General features: G+C 39.1%; 1 protein-coding gene across 8 annotated transcripts in view; it reads right to left on the bottom strand.

Moving 5' to 3' along the window:
• Positions 1–24,178, bottom strand: part of ESRRG (estrogen related receptor gamma) — a 371,220-nt gene that overhangs the window by 203,752 nt on the left and 143,290 nt on the right. For 3 of the 8 annotated variants that reach the window (XM_066546419.1, XM_066546418.1, XM_066546423.1), the window contains one exon: positions 22,851–22,909. The exons of 4 other annotated variants lie outside the window; for them this stretch is intronic. Coding sequence is in view for 1 of the 4 variants with exons in the window: in XM_066546416.1 (XP_066402513.1) it covers positions 22,756–22,790 (35 nt within the window). In the remaining 3 variants the exon portion in view is untranslated. One more of the 8 variants, XM_066546416.1, reaches the window with a different exon arrangement.

The following is a 24,178-nucleotide window of genomic DNA, read 5'->3' as shown; positions in this document are numbered from 1 at the left end:
GTGGGAAATGAGCTCTTCCAGCAGCAGGATACCTACAAGCTACCCTCAGCCCACCCTGCAGAACTTCTCAGATCATATGAGAAAAACTCCTGGACAAGTCAGTGGTTCAAGTTGTCTCTGTATCTTCCAGCCTTCTGGTCTCTCAAGCACATCTACAAACTCATTTTCCAACTCCCATTTTCTCTCTATATTAAAGGGTTCTTTTCCACATGAGATTAATAGTTTCCTTTGTGTACATGCAGATTATATGCCCACCACCATCCCTCCACCCACCCCCACCAAAACCAAAAACACATTGGGGGTTGCAATAAAGGTATATATGCAAGTTAATAAAAGCAGTCAGAGGTGGAAAAACAAGGGACACAATGAAACACTTTCTGACACAGGTGCTTGCCCAGCCAGGAACCCATTAGCACCTTGTCACAAAAGCCCCTAAGCACACAAAAATATAAATTTGAAAGTCATAAAAACCAATGGACACACACAATTAAGTGACCAATGAAAACCTGTCATCTTCTCTCCCTCTCTGGAATTTAGCCAGAAACAACTGGTGGGAAGGAAAAGAAATTTGAAAATACCTCAGCCTGAGCTTTTAATGTTTACTGGCAGGAAGGAAAAGCTAAAAAAACCCCAAAAAAACCCCCAAAAAACCACAAAATACAGCAAAAGCTTGGGAGAGGGGAGGAGGGGTTTGCAGCAATATCTCCATCAATTTTATGAGACGTAAAATATCTGAAGCCTGGTAGTAACTACTGATTTTGTAGGCTCTAGGGGCAAATATACTGAGCATCTCCTCACTTTTCCATACAGAGCAAGCTGCAAAATGTCTGACAAAGAACCAGTGTCTCTACTTCCACTGTCCCAGCCTCCCCCAGTCACTTCACCTGCTGTGGCTACAACTACCATTCTCCAACTGTTTTCCTGTACCTCGGTTTTCCTGCTCCTTCACTTCAGTCACTGCTCAACAAATCCCAAGTCTCCTACCTTCAAATCCAAAGCTTCACCGTGGCATGAAAACTACTTAGAACTTGGCTGTCAAACTTGACACGCAGTGAGCATAATGCTTTATCTAACTAAAATTCTGTTCTGCTGTGTTACTCAAGCCAAACATCCCTGGTCATAGCTCGTAGTCTTTGTCTTCAACATCCATTCAAAATCTGTTTAAAACTTGTTTATCCTTTCTAGGATCCTACTAGGAGTCCACCCATTTGTAACTTCATACCATAAGCCTTTAATTATGAAAAAGAAAAAAGCCTGCATGAGAAATCAACACACCCTCTCTTACCAACACACCTCTCCCCACCCTGTTTGTCTTGATTACACATACTTAGGTGGGAAACTGTCAATTACCACTAATTATGGAGCAATTGTCCCTGCTGTACAACCCCACCATATTAAAGATTGCATAAATAGGTAAAATGAGATGGTCCTTGATGTAAAGAGCTTTTGGCAATTCGCTTCTGGAGAGGACTCTCCAGGTATTTGCTGCCCAAGACACCTCTCTGGAATCCCTTTCCTGTTCACCATACAACAAACAGGGGAAAAACCTCAAGAGAAAACAGGCCTCTAAAAGCAAATGTCAAACATACTTAGAAGCACCTTTTGACACTGATTCTAAAATAAAAGGTTGGACCAGCTCAGTGATTTTCATAGGATCCACAGTTTCTCCCCCTACACTGTTCATTGCACAGTCACTGCAGAGCACAAAAAGACTTGGAAAACAGATCTGAGAGGCACTTGGAAATACCCCTGTTTTCAGGGCTTAACAGAATTAAGGGCCTGACTCTTCCACTAGCACAAATCAGAAATAAATGCAGAGAGTCACCTGACGTTATGCTGCTGTAAAACACGTACGCAGCCGGGATGTTGTGCTTGCTTCAGTGGAATAACTCCAGTGACACGTGCGGATTGACATGCAAATAAACCTCTTGAAATTGCACCAAGAGAGGTGGAGAGAGAAAGACAATCTTGATTAAAATTTTTTGAAGGACACTACTATGAGGTGCTTAGTTATGATCAGCTCAACATAAATTATCATATAACCCATTTTCAATGAGAATGTAATATGAGCTAAATTTTACACTGATTTATAGCTTATGAAAGCTTCACTGAAAACCCTGCTTGTATCACAAGTCTGGGTCAGTGCAGAATTTAAGCTACGATTGGACATTAGGAGTGGAAGGTCATAGAAATAGCAAGAAGAGGACTTTTTAAAAAAAAATCATCCCATGTAAGGGAAAGATTAATCCCTTGTGCGAAGTCCTCAACCTGTGTTCAATTTGTCCTGAATCGACTGCAATGGTGCCATTGTTTCAAAGATGATGATGTAGATTTTGACGAGAAATAGAATAATACAAGTTATGTCCCAAGTTTCTGTCTTAAATTCACAGATTCTTGATTCCTCTTTTCAGACAAAAGGCCCCTACCTGCATCAAGTCCCCATTTAGTCTGGCAGTCTGCAAAAAGCAGGTGGTAGCCTACCTTAGACACCAATGACAAATGCTTTTTTCTCTTCCTTTTCAAACCTGCTTCAGAAGAGCTGCGAAATCTCCTGCTAAAACCATGCAGACTCTATCAGAGTCCACATTCTGGTCCCTGTTGCAGTGTACAGCCAGAGAAACAGCAGAAAGTTTGATTTATTTGACTAGTGCAAATGAGATCAGAGTCAAAGCTCAGAGCTGAGACTGTATAACAAGGCCAGCAACTTGCAAAATTGATTATTACAAGGCTGTCCCATACAAAAAACAGTCGCACGTGGGGATTTGGATATTTGAAGAGATTTGGGGATTTTCTGTATATTTGGGGTTTTTAAAATTATCATTACATGTCATTAATCTGTTCAGACATTATCTCCCTTTAATTTTCCTTGTTGCTTTTAATAGTCTATTTCAGGATATCGGCAAAGTATCTCTCTTCTTTCGTATTAGCTCCGCTCATGCAATCCTTACAGCTCAAAGACTTGTGTGATTAATAGCTCTGCCAGCAATTCCTATTTAAAAACTATTCCTATTTTATCTCTTTTTACCCTGTCCCTGATTTTCCTCAACTTGCTGTGCAGAATACCCACTGCCTGTGCCTTCATGCAACCCAAAAACTTTGCAACTTTATTTCTCACCATTCCTTTTCCATTTGAAGATGGTCCTGTTGAGTTTGACTGGATAGTAGCCAAGCAATTCAAAAGCACAATCCTACACGCAGTTAAATGCCCACTGTTGATATAAGCCAAAAGTAGTCATTTGGCACCCTTGAATGAACTCAGCACCTTTACAGGATGGTATCAATGTGTTTTAGCTTGCTAAGCTACATTTTGCCCATACCCCTGTTTCTCTGTCAGAAGTCAGCAATACCTTCTAGTCTTGGATTTCAAGAAAACAGAGAAAGGTATTTAAACAAGATCACACAGGACGTGTCACTGAGCAGGCAGTGCAGGTTCCTTACTGCAAACCTCCCAGGCGAGCGCTGGAAGTGTAAGTTATATTCTCAAAATTATTCTGTCATCCCCTTGACAATTTAATTTTTTTTTTTTTTAATACATCTGCAGTTTCTAGGCTCTGTTTAGGTAGCCATGTCTTTGCAATATCTCATTCAGGTGCAGCACAGAAAAGTCTAACAAACCTGGGCTGGCAGCCAAGCTCGCCAGTGACTGACGCTCGCTTAACTGAGCAAAGATTTGCTCTGCTCCAAGCAGGAACCTGACTACAGAGGGACCAGCAGTGACAGCGAGGGTGCAGGCTTGCATCCTAACAGCACCAGCTCCAGCTTGTGCTCAGGCAAGTGGAACCAGCACTTAAGCTGAATGCTAAAAGGCTCCAATCTTCTGCTTCTTTCCAATTCACCTCCTGTACAAGCCCAGGACTTTTTAGTAAGTGCAGCACATTAAGGTAGTTACATCACTAATCTGGGCATAATTTTAAACTCAGTGAAAGATGGTTTAAATGTTGAAGCAGTAGCAAAGTAAAGGGAGGCACAGGAGAGAGAAGGAGAGGCATGATTTGCTTAGAATATATTTTAAAAAATATATTCTTGCCGGTAAATGATTGAAATAAATCAGTAGTATGAAGTCACTGGTAGCTGGACCTAAAACAGAGTTTATGACCACTTGTTCAGGGGCCAACATAAAGCATAAGCAAAACTAATAAAAATAGAGCTTCCATGAGCAAATAGAATGTTCAGCTGTTAGAACAGTCTTTGATTTAAATTAAATTACACTTCTCTGAACACAGATTACAGGCAACTTTATCAAAATCTCTGCCCCAGAGGTTTTACTGTCTAACCAGTCAATTACTGGGGCATGTGTGTGAGAGGAAGTAACAGAAACAAAGATGTGTAAACGAAGTCTGTATATCCAGACTTACCTAAATTTCCTCACCTCACTTCAAAAAAAATAAAATAATGTCTTCCATAGAGAGTAATTGAAGAACTACAGCTTTCATGTAAGCAATTCAATGATTAGGAATTGTCCCCCAATCTCTCACTTTTTTTGTTTTTGTTTGGTTTTAATCTACCTTTTTTTTCAAGTGATGGAAGATTTTGTGTAATGGAGGTAATTACAAAAGGCAAAACACTCTGATGGTACAGGTGGACTACAGAACTATAGAAGAAAAAGGCAGAGTTGGTCTCAGGCATATGGTTTCATCAGTATGCACACTGTTTTGGAATCCAGTCTCTGATGCTTTTCAGTCTTTGAAAAGTTCCTGACTATTACCCTGTTTACCAAACATACTAGCAATGTACTGGTCAAAGAAAACATCTTAACATATCCAGTGGCCTGATGTTGGGCTTGACATGCAAGAACCACTGTACCAAGCTGTGGGCAGCAATGAAGTTAGCTTAGCCTGTGGACTGAGATAACCCCTTAAACTTTTCATCTCTTAAAACTTTGGTTTACATTTCAATTAGGTCACAAGCAAAATTCATTTGGTCATGTCAATCTACAGATGACATAGCTTGATCATAAAAATCATCACAGAGCTAAGTACAATTGGTAATCTCAACAGCAGGCAAAGATGCTCTAAATTAGAATGCGTGGGTGGGTTATGCATCTCTACTATCTGTTTTCAGTAATCCATCCACTATGCATTATTTTTCCCCCCATACATTATTCTTAAGTAAATATAAAAGTGAAAATAAAAATAGCCCAACTGAGGTATCCTAAGAAATAAAACATTAGTGGGAACAGGCAGCAAAGACAAGAACAAAAGTAAAGGCTCCTCAAAGAAAGGTCTTTTAGTCCATAAACATAGAATCATAGCATCATTTAGACTGGAAGATCAAGTCCAACATAAACCCAGCAGTACCAAGTTCACTACTAAATCATGTCCCTCAATGCCACAACATAGAAGAGATTTTGTGGCCAGATCTCTGCTCTGTCTTTCAGGAGACACAAAATAAAAGATCACCAAAAACTTTTTGTCACCATTAGTATTGAAATGGCTTTTTTTTTTTTTTCTTCCCCCTTTCCTCTCTCTGGGACTTTTTGAACGTGGATCTTATAATTGAAAGCCAGTGGATTAGGCATAACACATCAAACCACTGTTAACACCCAGCCTCCCGCAAGGCTGAATCCTAACAACTCTGTTTTCTGCCTACAGTATGTGCAAGCAAGTGGAACCACCACATGCACTGCATGCTAAAGGCCACAGCCTTTGTCTTCTCCAAGTTCTGTCTATTTCAGAGGCTAACATGCTGCAATTAGTCTAATTAATGTGAAACAATGAGCTGTGTTACCACTTATCAAATTGATTGTTCCCCTATCAAAACAAAACAGGCTGGCTTTTTGATGTAATTTCAAGAGATGATTTGAAATGTCATGTTGCTGCAAGCCAATTACCTTATGACTGGAGTCACGGTCAACAGAATACATAATTAGCACAAGTTTGGGAAGGCTGCTTACTGCTAGTATGCTAATTAACTGTCTTTTGTCATAAAACAAAAAGGTTGTAGCTAGGGTTGTGAAATAGGTCTTTTTTATTTACATTTCTTTGTGCTTATCAAAGTGAGGCATGACAATGCAAAAGAATGGAAAATTTTAATTCCACTACTTCAAATTAATAGCGAGCCGCAAGGTCAGATGCAGTGATGGACTGCGAGCAGCGCTCGGCTCTGCAAACCCTGCACAGGACAGGCCAAAATCGAGCACCCAGGGAGCCTCACACCAAAGAGCCACCGAGCAGCACCTAGGGGACAACTAATAGGCATGAGATGGGTTCCAGATGCTCCTTTCCATAAAGGAGAAGAGGAGCAGTGATACCCGAGTGTGCTGATTGCCATCCCACCACACTCCTCCAAAAGCGCCCTCCAGAAAGCTGGAAACACTGAACTATAAACAAGTGGCATTATTACTTCTGCTTCAGTGTGGTGCTCCCAGAACGCTTAACAACGGCATGCAGGATAGCAAACGAGCCCTGCCTGTAAGTAAAAGGCTTCATAACTCAGCTGTTGCCACCTCCTCTCTGTCGCCTCATTTGTGTGATAAATTTTGTATTCCTCAGGCATTCGTTACAGATCTGATCCTGCAAGGTGCTGGGTGCCCTCTATACCTATAGGTTTCAGTGGGGAGCTGAGGAGCTCATTACTTTTCAGGATAAAGATCTACCAGAAAGAATCCAAACTTAAAAGCTGGCTGTCAGCAGCTCCCACTCTGCCCTCCCTCATCCCAGCGCTGCTCCATGCGCCATCACACAAGGGAAACGGAGGGCAGAAATTAGCTTAGTGAATCATCGCTAATTCCTACCAATTTAAATTCTGCTTTTCTTTTTCCTGCCTATAATTCAGCACTTTATTTAAGGTTTTGCTTGGCCTGAGCGAGTCCCGAGAGCAAGGTCTGGAATTGCTGGAAGTTTTAATGATGTTGTTTCACTAGCAGCTGCTGACTTACGAATCCTCCTATTTGTCGTAAAAACGATTTTGTTTCTCTGTGCATGCTTGGTTTGAACCACTATAGAGATAATTCTCATGCTTTTTGATAGCCCTTAAAAGCAATAGAGACGTGCAAATCACTCTCATATAGAGAGGAGAAATTAAATGTTCAAAACCTAGATCAAAAAGTTGTCAAGCTGGCCTCTTCTGAAGACTTCATTTAAATTCAAACCCAGTCTACTCCAGGTTTGCACAAGGAGTGTTAAAGTTTCAAGTCCTGAAATCATATAGAGTGGATCACCCTTAAAACTGTGATATGAAATCAGTAGGCATTCCTAAATTATTTTCCTGATTTCTCTTTCAATGGGAGTGAAACTCCAAGTGCAATGAAATAAGGTATGCATGCAGGAAGGCTAAATTTTTATCTCAGATGATGAAACCTATAACGCACAGGAAAACACTAATTTCTTCTGGTGCTGTCATTTACTAGAATCAACATCATCCTTCCTGTCTTTATTCAGCAGAGAAAACAAAGCTAATCCCAAATTCTAAAGAGCTGGCTAATAAAGGAGTCAAGGGATCATTAGTCTAATTAACTCATTCCTGTTTTCAGTTTACATTTCATTATGCTATTACACTCTTTGAAATGTCAATTTTTAAATACCATAGAAAACTGTTTAACATATAGACATTATGTTCAACAAATCTGAGACATATAGAACAGTTACTCAATATTAGGAACTTAATAGCATCCTGGTATGCAACTCAGTATCTCCCAGCCAAAGCATTATTCTAAACTTCATTTATTGATACAAAAATCAGGGAAGTATTTCAGTGACACTTGGCCCTTGCTTAATGTCAGTGCTTTTTACTACCTGAGTATTTCATAATAGTTATGTAGATGTCCTTGCAACCACTTTTGGTAATCAGACCATTTTATTCCGAACAAAAATAAATCAGGATATGAAAGTACAACTTCCTGCCAGGTTTCTTTTTTTTCTTATTTTTATTGGGTGTCTTTCTATAGCTTAACATAATGAGTCACTTACAGCACTTTAAGTCAATTTTTAAATTGATTTAATGAGTCATCAAGTCATTTACTGTCTTTTAAGTCAATTTTTAAATAAACACAACTTCTGTTAAATTGATGGTAAATTCTATAATCAGTTGTTTGAAAACAATCAACCTCAGTTATGCATGGGCTTCCCTGCTATGCTTGCACAGGCAAGTACAAATTTCATAAAACAATTAAATTAATGAGATATAGGTGAAATATTACATAATGATACATGCACACAAAAGCAAATAGGAAGGAAACAAGCCTGTAAGCACACACACCAACAGGCATTTGTCTGTCTGTACCTGTGCACATCTCACGTGCCCTGGCTTCCTTCCTACTGGGAGCACACAGCCCTTGCTCAGCATTCAGCGCAGTAAACCACTAAATGTATGTAACACTACACACGACCTGGCCCCACACATCTCCTGAATTTCTCACATGTTTAAATTAGACTCATACCACAAACTGTTGGACCACAACCTGAAGGATGAAGACATTTTGCCAGTATGCTTCTCTGCCCTGAAATATCTACAGGAGTTTGGGATACCCCACCAACTAAAATAGGCACAACTGGCATTATCTTCTTGGTATCCCCTTTTCTAAATGATCCTTGTGTATGTGAAAGCCTTTTCTGGTGTGTCTGAGATCCATCAAACCTTTTCTAAAACCTCCTGATATCACCTGGACCACACCTACAGCAGAAACCTCACTGGGTAATTCCCTGGCAATTTTAATTTCAGAGATCTGGAATTTTGTCTTCTGAATAGCCTGCCAAGACCACCATAGCACATATACAACACCCTCAGTTTGTGACAGTGGACTGATATAAGTTCAGCTCTTCTGGGCTGTAGGTGCTACAGAAAGGATAAGGAGTTAGTTTTAATATCCACCTGTTCAGTCTGTTGCAGGAAAAGAAGTTGTTGCTCGTTCCTAGCAAAGAGAATGTGAGACTAGATATGCCTCTGGCTGAGGGAAACCATGCAGCTACCCACGGCCACTGGCTTCTGTCCTTGCACCGTGGAAGGAACAAGGGTGCAGCTTTACACACAAAAGTTTGGAAGGTATATCTGGGAATAGGCATTTGCATTGGAAATGTCTAGCCTGGTGAGACACATGACTGCACCTCCAGATAAGAGAGGATGAAGAGATGTTTATCAGAGCTTGAAACTGAGGGGAAACTTGAGCAGTGGCAACCATGTGCACCATGGAATCCATGCAATGTGTTTTTGGGTTCACAGGATGGGGATCTCAGATCTGCAGGAAGCAATGAGTATGCTACCAATCTGCTTTTTGTCACCAGCAATAATACACTTGAGGAAGAGAAGTGTCTTTGAAAAGATGTAAGGACGACCATGAGTGTAGTATGTGAATAATTTTAATGACTTAACAAGGATTAAACTACATCCATTAATGAATGTATTTTGAGAAAGTTAACGAAAAAGAATGTATCTATCTGTCCAAAACATAATACATGTATCTTTAATGTCATCTCTGCTTTGGGAGGATTGAATCCAGATAGGAACTGTGGCTAACAAGGTACCTGATAATGCTCCTGGAATAAGAGGTGAGCATTAGCTCTCATTAAGTCATGTTCTTAGTGTTATTTGGCTCCATGGGTTGCCCCGATGAGATCTAACAGGATGTGGCATGCCAGAATGCATCACAACATGTTTGGAATTGTAAAAGCACACAGACCCTCAACAACTAAACTTCCCTGCAGCCCCTGGTATGGAGTTCAGCACTCCAGATCAGGCACTGTCTCAGCTTTATTATCAATATCTTATACCTCCTACTGCTTGTTCAACGAGTATTTTCTCTCATCTGTTTTCTAAACAGGCCAAAGGAGGTCAATGCACCCTTATTTAAAAACAAAAGCACAGAAAGACGCTTAAAGCTTTAACTTACTGGGATTGTTTATTCTCTTCCCCTCCACGTATTTTTATCACCTAAATCTAGCATTGCTGAGAGAAGACCAAGGCGATTAGGAGATACACACAGTTATTTTAGCAAATCACTTAAAAAAAAAAAAAAACTGGACTTGAAAGAAGCCTGAAACACTAGAGCAAAAGCAAGCATGAAAGAAGGAGCTGTGGCATCGTACGCCCCGTCTAACAAGGTATTGAGCACCGAAGCCCAGGGGACTCTTGGTACTCTCGCTGTGAAGATTAGACAAGAGCACTCGCGCAGGACACAGCAGGAATATGAAGGGACATGAAGTGAGCAATCCCAGCAGACAGCCTGTTGAAATGTCAGTCAGGCACTCTGCCTCCACCACCTTTCACAGAGCTAAACATCTCTTTATGTCAGAACAAATTGGGCAATCCTCAAATCTTTTTTTCCTCTCCCCTGACTTCAATGCGGCGCCGAGCGCTGGGAAGGAGCGCGGGAGGGAGCGCGTACAGACAGTTCACTTCAGTTCACATGAAAGCGCCCTGACACGCTACAAGGCTGAATACTGATATTGGCAACTCTTACAATCTTATCAGAGAGGCAGGAGCAGCAGCAGCCGCCGTGCTGCAGACCTTCCCCCTTTCCAATTACGCCGGGTGGCTGCTCCTTTCCCAAGCATCCCGCGACGTCCTTTGAAAGTAAACTCCTGGGCTTGATCAAAGGACACAAAAGCAAACACGGCCTTGCTGTATTTATGAGCATATTTACTTCTGTCATCTTTTTCTTGTTTTCACTCCCACCTTCCCTCAGTAGTCCATTAAGGAAGTCTAGTTTTAACCAACATCTAACACAGTGCTCAAATGCAGACTGGTGAGTAACCACAATCTTAATTTAAATTATTTGCTTTCACTTACAAAATTCTCTATAGGGTATTTGGCTGGGGTTTTTGACTAAAAACCATACACAGAAGTTATTTTTGCAGGAGAATAACAATACAGAAACCTTCCCATTAGAGAGTTATTGGTATGATTGTATAAAGATACATGAATTAATGTGATTGATTTCTTTTTAATTTGATCTGACACATGAAAACATTACTTTAAAAATAAGCAGCCAATATACATGCTTAAAAAAAAAAGCACATGAAACCAGAAAACTTAACCCAGCCAAGACATGAAAAACTCTGTGAAACTACCTCCAAGTACAGCAAGATTAACCTGCTAACTCCACACTTACATTATAAAGATGCTGAAAGTATTCTAAAGCACCTGTCTGAGCAAACCCCAAACAACAGACACACCCCAAATGCCACAAAAATCCCTCCCCTGACAAATAAACCCATGGTTTTAAAAAAATGATAGTGAATATTCAATAAGAAAATATAAATAATTGGCCACTGCCATGCCTGGCCACCTACTCTTTAAATCAGAGTTTTATTGTAAGCATGATCACTTGTGCAGAATGATCAATTTCTAAGACTTAATTCTGGCTATCTTCTAAAAGCTGCCTAGCATTTCTAATATTAATTGATTGTAGTTAAAGATCAGATGCATTTCACTACAATTTAAAGTTTCTGTTTATGATATTCAGGCAGGTAAATGCCTGTGTGTATGGAAGAGACATTACCAGGCCATTTATTGCCCATTACCACCAAGAAAAGAAGCCCATACTGGAACAAACAGTGCAGCATTTCTGGCATTTGTTAAAGGGAGAAAGCTTTATAAGAAAAAAGAAATATCACTGATTTTTACAGGTGTTTAATAAAGATAAGCTGAAAAAGGGGTTCCTATTTTAAGCTTGGTGATAGCTAAAAATGCATTCAAATATGTTCAAAAGCAATCTGAAGTCTCCTAAAAATGGGTGTTTAAAAGTGTTCAAGGAAACAGTAAAAATGCAAATATTTGTCACATTATTGTAGGATATGGGACAAAAATGCTCATAAATTCAAAGAACCCTGCTGAGGCAAACTGCATTTCATTTAAATATGACATTATTTGGGAGTCATTAAAACAAAAATAATGTTTATCGGTTGCATTGTAAAGGTTACTGTGAGAAAACAGTCAAAGTTTGCCTGAACTCAAATGAGTGCTGAAAAGGACTGTGAGCATAACATCCTTAATTTCAATTGTTGTAGCTGTGCCATGGGAAATAAAAATACTAAACGTAATTGATGACTCAGTACTATAGAAATACTACAGTAAAAATAATGAGGATGTATCAGTATTTTCAAGACTCTTGGTCTGATAGTCTAATGGACTGCATACACAGTACAATGAAAATTAAAAAAGAAAAAATAAAAAGGGTGCTAATACTGACTGCTGACTTTTCACTCAGAAATGTGTTAAATCCCAAGAAGAAAGTATACAGTGCCTTGTGATTGCTACAAAATACATGCAACAGCTGTCATCCCTCTGTTCAAAGATCTTTACTATTTTTCATTTACAAACCCAGGTAATGGGACACTTAGGCTACACAGGAGTAGGCTAATATGCTGGGGTTAATATTAAGAGCCTAAATCTCACTCTTAAAAGCATCCAACCTTGCTGAAGAGAGATGGCTTCTAGCTGTAGCCATGAAGAGCCTTCTGCAACCCAAGTTAAAAATCTTCTGTTTACATGGACTTGCACAAGCCTGTCTATACCCCTAAAAAACATCATGAATAATGCTAAAGGATCCCCCAAAACCCTAGGGTTACCATTTTGAACCTTAAACCTTTCCCTGCAGTCATTCTGAACCATTAATTGCTGGTTATTTGTACATGGAAATCAAGATGTAGATGCACACAGATCCCTTGATTACACAGACATTTAGTCAGTGGCTTTACTACTGTGAGTAGTTTTTGGTGAAGCAATCAAATTAAGCATCCCATTAAATATCTGATGTAGGTAAATCAGCTCTTAAAATTTGATCCATCTTGCATCTCCATCTCTTAGACTTGATTGTATTTGTGAAAATCAATCATGCACTTGCCTTAGTCCTGCCTTAATTCTGCCAATGAATTTAAACACACCACATACAGCACTATTACTATTATGTGGTTTAAATTCAGCTACGAAGACCCATTATGGTGCTGAGTTTAAATAATTCTGCACTGCACCCCTCTAAAGAGTGGCTTGCTTGGACTCTCCATTAACTGGTCTCACTTCCAACCCATTTTTGTGTTTCTTTCCAATATGTCCCGAGCCACACAGTGTGAGGGGACAGGCAAAAGGGCAGGGATGTTACTCTGCCTCTTAGTGCTGCTCAAACACTGTAGTTAAGCAGATGCTTATTTACAGTGCAACAGCCTATACCTAACACAGCTTCCTGAAGCTATTAAAAGTGGACACACAATAACTGCAAGCAGAATTTGGCTTATTGTCTCCACAGATTTGTGCTAATATACCAGTGTCTCAAGACATCACTTCATTTTCATAACAAGGACGAGATTTAATTTCTGCGGATTTCTATAAAAAGCAATTTGGAAACTTCTCAACAATGATATTGCTTCCCATAAATGCCAAATTGGTAAAAATATCATAAGAGGAAAACACAGCACATTGACAATATAATTTTTTCCAACTTAAGTACCAGCATTATTCAAAGACATTATACTGCTAAGTATCCAAATAATTCATTCATTTTAAGGATATATTATAATATTATTTTGTTAAATTAAGCTCTTGCTTTCCAAATCCCTCTTTTCCACTTATACTGAGGGAATAAAGGCAACTAAAAACACATCAGCGTGCAAAGCTTTTCAGTTTTCAGGGGCTGTTCTGTTCTGGTTGGGGTGGGCACTTCCCTTTTTGCTGATTACCAAAATCCAAACGTAATTGCAATAACAATTGTAAATCCCTGATTTGGATGATAAAATGAGCCTCAAGCATCATCATCTCATTCCCACCTTCTACTACTTGCAGGAAGGAGGAGGTTGGTGAGGGAAACCATCATTCACCTCTAACTTATTGACACTGCTGTAATACAGTCTCTCCAGCTAAAAGGGAATTGTAACAACTCAAAGTGACGTTTTAAAATCATATCAAAGATCAAAATTTCTGACTGTGGTAGCTTGGGCTTGGGGACAGAGGGTAGGTAGCCTGGTTTTAAGCATAACCTATTAACTGAAGAATGTCAGGACTTTGTGGTCATTTAACACTCCCTATAAATGAAGACTTGATAACCATTATTGATCTCAGTTTTCCTGGAAGAGGATCCCTGGGCTCAGCAGTGAACAGTTTTGCTTCTCTTAGTTCATAAATACAAGAATAGGGCTATTGCTCAAATGCCACCCTAACTGCCGAAAATGAAATAAAAGTAAATTTCAGTGCAGTGTGGAAAGTAATACAGGTGTATTTCCACAGGATTTTTCTGAGTAGATAGCCCAAGGTTAATATAATCTCAAATTTTCTTATGGGAAATACCGAATTGCCACAACTGACCTCTGGTATCATTTAAAAATATTTTCTTTGTGAAAGCCTACTCAAACCATAGAAGTATATAAGTTACTATTCTTATTTATTTATTGATCTTCCTTGTGCCACCATGGAACTGGAATACTTCTGCACATTCATGAATTCAGCCTAACAACACATAAAATGGGACTATGAGTATTTCTGCTGCCCAGGAAAGAAGCTGAGCCAGGGAATAGGAAGTGTTGGATTATTGTACCTGCAACACAACTGTGTCACAAGAAACAGCTGGGAATGCCCATTGTCTCTCCTGTCTTATTGTTTTGTCATTCAAGGCTTTTCCCCATTTTCCTTCTTCCTAGCTACTTCTCCTGAAAACTCTGCTATAGGCTCATGAAATCAAAAGCTGATGTCTAAAACTTTCTATGGAGCTGCCAGAAGCACCTCCATCACTGAAAATATATTATCACAGGATTTAAGCAGAGAAAATTAATCCCCTCCCTCTTTCCACTTTCCCTTCCCCAAAATGAGAAAAACCATCTCTCCATTTCCAGACCCCCAGGTCAGATTAAACCCTGATGTCAAAGAAGAGACCTAGAAAGAGGTGCACATCCCTTCCAATAAGGATTTACGGAGAAGCTGCATGAGTAGATGAACTGTTGAACTCAGTCCTCTGTCTTAAAAATACATTTCATTGGGATTGTTAATGCATGATATAAGTACCCAAAAGATGCAACAGAATTCTGAAATATGAATTAAGGGCGTATTGCCATCTCCAGCAAAATAATAAAAGTACAGAGATTAAGAGGCAAGCATATCTTTTTGAATTGTAGAATAGGTTTATAGGTCTTCTAATAACAACTTTTACTCAAACCTTACATAAATAGGCTTATATGATACAAATATTATGTGGGCTATGTGGAAACTACAAGGTCCCTAATCATGTTTAGGGATTACTTGACAGAATAGAGACATTTCATTCCTATTGGACCTAGGGATTACAGCAAAGAAACATCTAATATTCCATTTTTTAATTTCATGCATTTTTTATTTACTTTTAATGATGCTGTATATATTCATCATCCTGAAATATTAAAACAGTATGAAAAAAGTAATAAATTGGTGGAAAATTTAGGGAATAGGAATGCAACAGCACGCAAATCATACACTATCAAGTGCTTGATACACATTTAAAATTACTGTCTAGTACAGCAAAGCCAAATTCCTGGCAGATTTCTGAAGCACAAAGTCACAATAAGAAGATCAGCAGAACAGACTGAAATAATAGAATATTCATCCCCCTAATCCATATGCAATTCTTTAGGGCTTTTTTTTAACAATGCATATGAGGTCTGACTGTATTCAGGATTTAAATAAGTTGTCTCTCTCTCTCTCACACACACACACACTCTGTATATTGATAAAAAAAAAGTATATACAGTTATCATTTCTGCTCTACTGCACCCACATTGACAAGGTTAGCACATCTCCTCACACCTCAGATGAAACAATAGCATTTTAAACAACAAAAGTGTTAAAAGAAATACATTTATTCATACCATTGAAACCTCCTGTAACAGCTGTGTTGAAAGGAAGGAGTCCAGTTGCCTGGAAAAGGGATTTTTTTTTGTTTAGTATTTTTAACTCTTTCCTACATGACTCTGAATAATTACTGGTTAATTTAAAGCAATATTACATTTAGTTCCTGGCAATAAAATTTTGAAATCAGTATTAATTCTTTGAGATCATGCCTTTCCCTCCAGACAGATGCAATTTTAGATCTGGTATTGTATAAAGGGACAGAGACCTAGAGACAAGTAAAGCATCACTCAAAAGACAGATGCTGATGATAAGGATGGTCCATGCACAAAACGTGCTTGAGGACAGGAGAAGTGGAAGTGGAGTATAAAACTTCCATTGCCATGCTTGGGATTACCAAATTACTTTCAACCAGTGCAAAGGCACAACTGATCCACAGATGTTCCTCCAAACAGGAGAGTATGAAGAAATCCATCCCTTGTCATACAGAAATGCCAAGTCTGATCCTTAGACCAAGCAGGTTTTGCATCAGTTTAACTCCCTGATTAGGCTGCGAAATATCCCCACCCCACACTCACAGTCTAAGTGACATAAAATGAAGATATAAATGAATGATATAAAGATATAAAATGAATGTACCCAAACATAAGACATTTGCACCAGTAATGTATGTGTGGACTTGCTAAATAAAGGTGCTCACATGTGATAATTATGATGGCCACATGCAGAAAGCAGCTTTCACAACCACCAGGACAGCTCTTGTCACAACTCTGTTAGTGAGGCGAAGGAGGACAGGTGATGGTACATGAAAAGCCATCTGCTAAGTGAGAAAGAGCAGCCACATCCTGTAGAAATCTGAATACCCAAATGTAGCCACAGGCTATTTGTAGTAACAGGTCTCATGGGAAATGGCCTGGGGTGGAGATTGCTGCCCAGCATTTTCCAGGACTTTGGGTTCCTACCTGGTGTGGGCCATGCTGGTCCAACCCTCTTGAAATCATGCTCGTGTGTTATTAGCCAGATTGTGATATCAGTTGACATTGCTATTCGCATTGCAAGGTTACTTTTAATTCAACAAAGGCTAAACAAGCAATGTAGAAACATATTTAATGTAAGATTTTCTTTTTGCTGAGGAATCTGCTTACCTGCCCTTACTATGACACCTATCTACATTGACACAGACTCCAAACTTGCTGGTGCTTATTGCTTACAAGTATCTAATTACTACTGATATACAGGGGGAAAAAAAACCCCTAAGCATACTGAAATCAGCAGAAGTGAAACTACAACAGGGCTAGAATACACCCATCCTGTGTGTATGTTTTGCAGGAACGTAAGCAAAAGAAGAACCAGTCTTAAGAAATTATTTGATCTGTACTAATGAGAAAAGTGTGAAGTTGTACAAGGAAATAAGAGACAAATGAACATAAAACTTCTCCTAGAAAATATAAGCAAGATCTATGTTAGCAAGCAGGATCTAATAGTGCACAGTGAAGTTAGGAGAGAAAGCCTGACGGACGCCCTGCAGAGCTGCACTGGACCGAATCTGAAAAGCACAGGTGGCAGCAGCTCCGATGCAAATGTGCCACGTTTCTGTAAGACAGGGCAATTAAGTAAAAGTACAAAGTACCTTCTCATTTTGGGGGGAGAGTAAAAAAAGGCCACAGAAAGAAGCTGGCATTTATTGAAGAAGAATACAGATCACCCAGTGAAAATTAGGGTATGTCTGAAATACATGAGGGCTACTCTCCCTGTTGCCATCCTTTATTTTACAGGACAAAACAGAGCTCTATATGAGTTTCTATTTTAGTGAAGACAACAGTTTGTGTGACAGGGAAGGCTAGAAAAGAGCAGTACAGCTTTTGCCCAAATTGTATACTTTGTTCCAAAGCAGAGAGCTATTAAACCTTTTCTGCAAGTGTTTGTAAATACAGTAAACACTTTTTAATGTGGACAAAGAATATTTTTCTTCCTTGTATAGATTCAGAGAAGTCGATCAGCCACATTCTTTAGAAAGCTTCTAAGCAAGCAATGCAGGACATATATTTGGAATATGAAAGTTTAATCCTACTCATTAAAACATGACAAACTTATAATTAATTGAGAATGAAGTCAATAATGAGAACATCCTTCAATGTAATGATGTTGGTACTATCAGCTTGTAATATGGGAAATATGGGAATATGCTGTAGAATGTGAAACATAATATGGAAAAATTACAAGTCAATTTAAAAAAAGAACAGCCTGGAAGTTTTGCCTTGAGTAGAATCTTTAAAACACAAATTTTAAATCCTCAGAAGTTACATTTTTCCAGTCTTCAAATGAGATAATACATTATGTTGTTTTCCTGTGATGAGGAATAATTCAAGGTCTTACATTGTCTGATTAATCTCTCAACCAATATTTAGAAAAGGTTTCTCTTTGAGCTAATCAAACTTGACAAAAGCAATCTTCAAACTATGCCACATTCACTGATTTGTAAGATATCTCAAACTTGTGTTTTATTAAATGCAGTTTAAATTAGCAACAGCTCTAAATTCACCAGCTTATGACACCACCTTAATCTCGCCAAGAGGATGTAAGGTAGGCAAAAAGACTGCACATGCAGATTAAAATTATTAGGACAAGCTGGTTGTTCCTTTTTTTTTTAAGAAGGATGCAGTTTAGTTTTAAGATTGCACTCTCTATTGCTCACATTACATTGCATTTTGGGGGATAGTTGCTGATGGCATTCAGTTTACTTTTTCTGGAGATAACTGCCCTGATCTTACTGCACAAGGTCTCCCCAGTGATCCCTCCAAATAATGCTCATTTCTTTATCCACAGAAAGAGGCTAAATTTTAATATACAATTTTATGACATGCTTTGGCTTTCAGTATCAAACAGTATCATTAGGTTAAAGGACATCACTCCAGAAGAGCAATGTTTTGAGGAGAACAATGAGTAAGGAAGCACTACAGCACTGCAGGTAGGGATCATTGTGGGGAAGCACATAAACACCATCCCAGCCTTCACCTTCACCAAGAGTGTTGGTAGTTTCCTTTCTTTCTGTGAGTGGCCATATGTGTGCAAACAGGATTTTCTCATGGTTTGAGAATGTGTTTAAATTTGGTTGCCTGACTCTGAGCACTAAAAGAGATTCCCGAGTTAGCACAGCTAAGCAGGAGGGGGAAAAACTGTGGGAGAGATATAAGTATTAATTCCCTACTGCAACTGTTCCAAGAGGAAATCAGGCCTCCAGCTCATTCTTCCTCTCAAGTCACACTTAAGTTCTGGATAAATAAGTTTCTGAGCTACTGACTGCCCTGTATTTCCTCCTCATGGCTGTGCGCAACCAAGAAACTGCATTTCTGGCAATGTCTATGATAAAATAACACAATGCTCCATTAACAAAGCCTCACGTGTTTTAGAAGTTGCTAGTGCAAATCTTTTTGGGACTCATGGAAGGATATTCAAATATTGGGTAACATACTCTGACTGGGAAGACTGTCAATAGAGTTTCTCAATTTGTTTATATAAATGGGCCAACACTTTTAAAAGCACTTCAGAGCACTTAACTAAAGCAAACAAGCACTTGAACTTTAAATATCTAGCAAGAAAAGTCACTGACAAGTATGACTTGACTTAGTAAATTCTAATATCTTTGCAACCTTTCATTCATACAATCTCTTCATGAAGAGAAGCACCAGGCTCCCATCTCAACTCCAGCTCCGCTCTAAGATACAGAATGAGTGGGGTGAGGAACAGCCTAGTCCCCTTTTAATTCTTTTTGTTAAAGCCAACAGCTTTGCTTCATCCTATACAGGGATCCTGGGTCCATAATAGTCTTTATAAAGCAGCTTCCTGATTTTGAAAACCATTCTCTCTCTTGTTTGACCCTTAAAGTAGGATTACTTCATTTTATGAACTTTGTTTTCCCTGATATCCATGGTACCTAAGCCTTAATTTGGGAATATAACATTTACCAAACACCATCCTACTAATTCCCAAAAGGTCTGGGGATAGCTTTCTATACTCAGGACTAGGGTGCCTTTGGTAAGTGGCCTCATCATGGTGCCACTGTCACGCGCATTCTTTATATCTTCATATTTCTAGCACAGCTCTTCCTAGCTACTGCATTATACATAACCACAGTGCTCATTTCCTGGCCAAATCAGTGTGATCTGATTCACATACACTTCTCTGCTGACAAACCAGCACCCAAGTGAGTAAGACAAAAGATTATTCTGGAGTTTTGGATGGTTTGGTGTTTTTTTAAACTGATGTCTAGCTCAAGTACTAAACTGTCCCCTATAAACAAGAGGGTGGTGTTTAAAATAAGTACTTCTGATCCGTAACAGGTAAATCTCATTCCCTAAAATCCTGCAACATATCTTGATTTTTATTCCTCTCATAATGTGACAGAAAAGAGGTGGCAGAAAAACCCCTTTATTTTAACCTGGTCTTCACCCTCTTAGAAAAAGGAAATAAAGAATTTTTAAGCTTTATTCTCTAGCTCAATAGCCACATTGGGATATTAGTTTGCCAGTTTTAGGGGACATGCAGCATGTTCTGGAACTGGCTGCTTGGGATTTGTGCTAGTTAGTCTGGTTATGAAAAGTCTCGAAACAGTGTTTTGGTAGGAAAAAACCCTACAGTTGATACAGCTGAAAATATGAAATACTCAGTGCTAAAACCTCAGACTATGCATAGTTCCTAAAAGAAACAGTTTTGAAAACTCTTTGAAATACCATGCAAGTCATAATTGGGTTTTAATGCATCAAACGGCTCAGTAATTTAAATGTTTGGAAAAGAAAACAGTCTTTGCTAGAGTTTATGAAGTGATAAGTCTATTTCTTGGAATGATTAACTATGCAACCTGATTTTGAACACAAGCATGTCCTAGCATATGCTCCCCACAGCTGACACCGTGAGAGCATACAGTTTTACCAAATTAATATTCCAATTCTGATATTAGAATCCCATTCCTCACCTCCCTGCCTTGAGTAAGTGCCTTGGTTTCTACAGAAGTAGTTTTACTTCCTATTCTCAAACACGTGAAATCAGGATTAAGGTCTGCCCCTCATGCATTTGGTTCTACTGAGTGACAAATTAGATTTGTACATACAGGATGTACATACATAGATACAAATGTATCATTGTATCAGAAACTTTTAAAAAACCCCCAAAAATAACCCCAAATCCAGAAAATGAATGACATTCAAGGATAATACAATACTCATTCACTCATAGAAAATTTTTAGTAGCGAATGCATATTAGAAAAACAGATGAAGTACAGCCAGGATGGCATAAAGAATTCTTTTGGGGAAGAATGCCCCAAATAATGTCCCATTTTAGAACAGTAATAAAACAAGACTATGACAAAAGAAGATGCAATTCAGTTTTGAACTCACTGCAAATAAGTAACAAGATCTAATAATTTAGAAAGTCCTTAAAGAGCCCATGGCTTTGGTAGAAAATAATCAAATGGTGAGGTGAAATTAAAGAATGGAAGAATAAACTTAGGCAAGATGACCTGAGAGAGAAAAAGAGACAAAAACAGTGAAAAGAAACAGACCCAGGGAAAGTACTATTCCATTCTAATAATAGATTCATCAACAGAATATCTGTATGCACTAACACCTAATTTGAGCATCCTGAGTTCTGGTCCTGATTTCCCGAGATGGCAACTACAATATTAAAAAAATACTTAAATTGCCCATTACTAGAAATAGATTGATTTGCATGAGAAAAATGCCGAGTTAAGATTCCAATTTCATTTACGAATATTAAGATCCTAAAATAAAGTCTGAAAGTAAGTCCTAACTCCCAGGCTAACACTTCCCTCCTGTTGGTGACAGCATCATTGCCCCTGGGATCTGGGAAATGCTATATATGGTGGCCACAGGGAACAGAATGTTTGTGTGAGCCCTGAAAACCTGAACAAGGGCTCAGGAGATGAGTGCGACAACTTGCAATCCTATCTGGTATTCAAAGACAAACAAACAGAGAAACGTCCAAGTGGGAAACACCATCAACAGCAAAAGGCCAGACTTTACTTATGCCACCTGAGCAAAAGCCATGGACATGCTCAACTCTTCTATTTCTCTGTAGCTTTTACTCCTTCAGTAAAACTTGCTGGTGCACACTACTTTATTTTTAAGTATATAAATGTAAAATTGACTAAAGACACGAGTTTACCCTGCTGCAGAAGCCAATTGCCAGAGTAATCCAATAGGGTGCATGTTGGACACATGATGATGGTTGATATTCTGCAGTCAGCACATTTCAAATTGCTTACTGGTTTTGGGTTTTAAATTGCTCACCAAAGACTAACTTTAGTTATATTTGGGTTAGGTTTTTGGGGGGATGGGGGGAGAGAGGGGAGTGGATGTTATTAAATTTAATAGAAACAAATCACCAAGGTATTATAAAAACAACAGTTAATTTACCTGCTGCTCTAGAGAATAGCTTGGGAATATAAATTTTAGCTTTCCCATACCTACAGCTCTAAGCTAAACATTAGGTTGTCTGAATTGTCTTCATCCCCTGAACACTACATGTGAGAACTTAATTTTGTGTTCTAACATTTTAAGTAGAGTTGCTTATATAGTTAAGAGCCACCTTAAAGCTCCTCAGAACAATTCTGAAGTACAAGATAGCCCTTCATTTTGAAGGTAAGAGTCTGTCAACTTATAGGGCCTTCAGCCACTAACCCTTCTCTCATCCATAAGTGTCTAACACGTTCCCCTTTTAAACTCACTGAACACTTACAGCAGTCAAAATACATTTTTTAACACCACTAAAACGCTGTCTCTGATGACCTGGGACTCTACAAAGTTCAAGAGCAGGAGCAAAATTTGAAAGGTTGGTTTAAAGATTAAGCCTGAGCCCTTGGTGCACCTGAAGGGACACACTTCAGGAGGCAAACTCCCCTCCCACTGCTGGCTGTGGCCTCCCACCCCCCGGCAGCTGCGGCGTGCTCGTTCCACCAGACAAATGGGAGGAGAGGGAGCGAACCCCCTTCATGGACTCACCATCCTTTTCTAGTCACATTCACTACGCATTGCATTAGAAAATCGTAACGGTGTTAAAATATTTTGGCAGGATTTGTTATGGCCAGATCACTCACTTCCTTTGGGACACACAAAGCCTCCTCTGGCAATGAAACAGCCCAAATGTCAGCAAATCCTATAGAACAGAAAAGGGTCTGTCAATGTAAAGCCTAAATGAATATCCAGTTAAGCAAAACAAAACAAAACTGTATAACATAAAAAAGCACATACAGAAAAAAGAAACAACCTAGAAATATGCACTTTTTATTAAGGTTTCTTCTTTTTTTTTTTCCCCCACCCTCCAGAAACTTTTGAACAGCATTACAATGAATTCATCATAAGGTGCTATTAGAGCACAAGCTCCCTCCAAGTGTTACCAATTCACGGACAGATTAGAGGGCACATTAATAACATAGTTAATATGAAGTGTTTAGAGCCTTTACGTCGGTGACAAATACGACTCAGCCAAATTTCCTGACCATTGAGGCCACGGAGGAACAATTTGGTAGATTTCATCAACAGTTCTAATTATGTTCCTGTCAAGTCGAGAACAAAGTAATCCATAACTGGGGGGCTGCTCGGAGACGGTGTCACGTGAGAGTAATTTATGCCCAGGGCCCTCGCTGTAGTTAGTGTGCACAATGCTTGACTAACAAGTGGGTTCAAAAAAAGGAATTTATTAGGGAAAACACAGCCCTCCAGCTCTGAGCAGCTCATCAGGTGCAGGCTTAGCAGGAGTTATGAGGCAAAGTCTTCTTGTTTATAAAAGCATCTAAAGTCCAGACTGGCCTCAGCAGGTTTAAACCATAGGATTTTAACCCAAGGCTTCTTCTGGAGCTAGGTAAGCCCACTGCCAAGGCCGGGGTGCAACCCAGCCCCCTTTAAAATCATCTCAGTCCTTGGGACAGTGGCAGTACCACCTCAGAGGCCAAGCGGTACCAATGCCCTTTTGCAATCCTATAAATAACCCACTAATGAAAGATGCAAAGGCATTATTAGTAACAGTAAACTAAAATGTCACAATACACGATGTGTTTCTTACCACAGCCCAACTGGGAAACAGGCTGAGAAAGGGAAAGGGAGGGGAGGAAGGTAAATGGGGAGAAGCTGTCATGTAATTTTGAGTCATTTTCCACTGTGATCTATATTGGGATACAGCTTCTATCCTTTCAAACAGGATCATTTTATACATGACACTCTTGCCGCATTTCACAAAAAGGCAGGAATGTCTCCCTAGTGCTCAAAGTGCAAAGCCTGGCAGCGGTCATCCAGGATCAGTTACTGGCATATGCAGTGAGATGTTAGAGAAAGTAAAATGATGCATTCCAAATGTATTTAAGAACATTGTCTGTAAACAGAGGGTAAAATAACGTTAGCAAAAAATTAGATCCATGTAAGAAACACA

This window comes from Molothrus aeneus, chromosome 3 (genome assembly GCF_037042795.1).
Source record: "Molothrus aeneus isolate 106 chromosome 3, BPBGC_Maene_1.0, whole genome shotgun sequence".
In the NCBI taxonomy this organism is placed as follows: domain Eukaryota; kingdom Metazoa; phylum Chordata; class Aves; order Passeriformes; family Icteridae; genus Molothrus; species Molothrus aeneus.
Note: the sequence above shows the minus strand (reverse complement) of the source record. Positions and strands in the feature narration are given on the sequence as shown.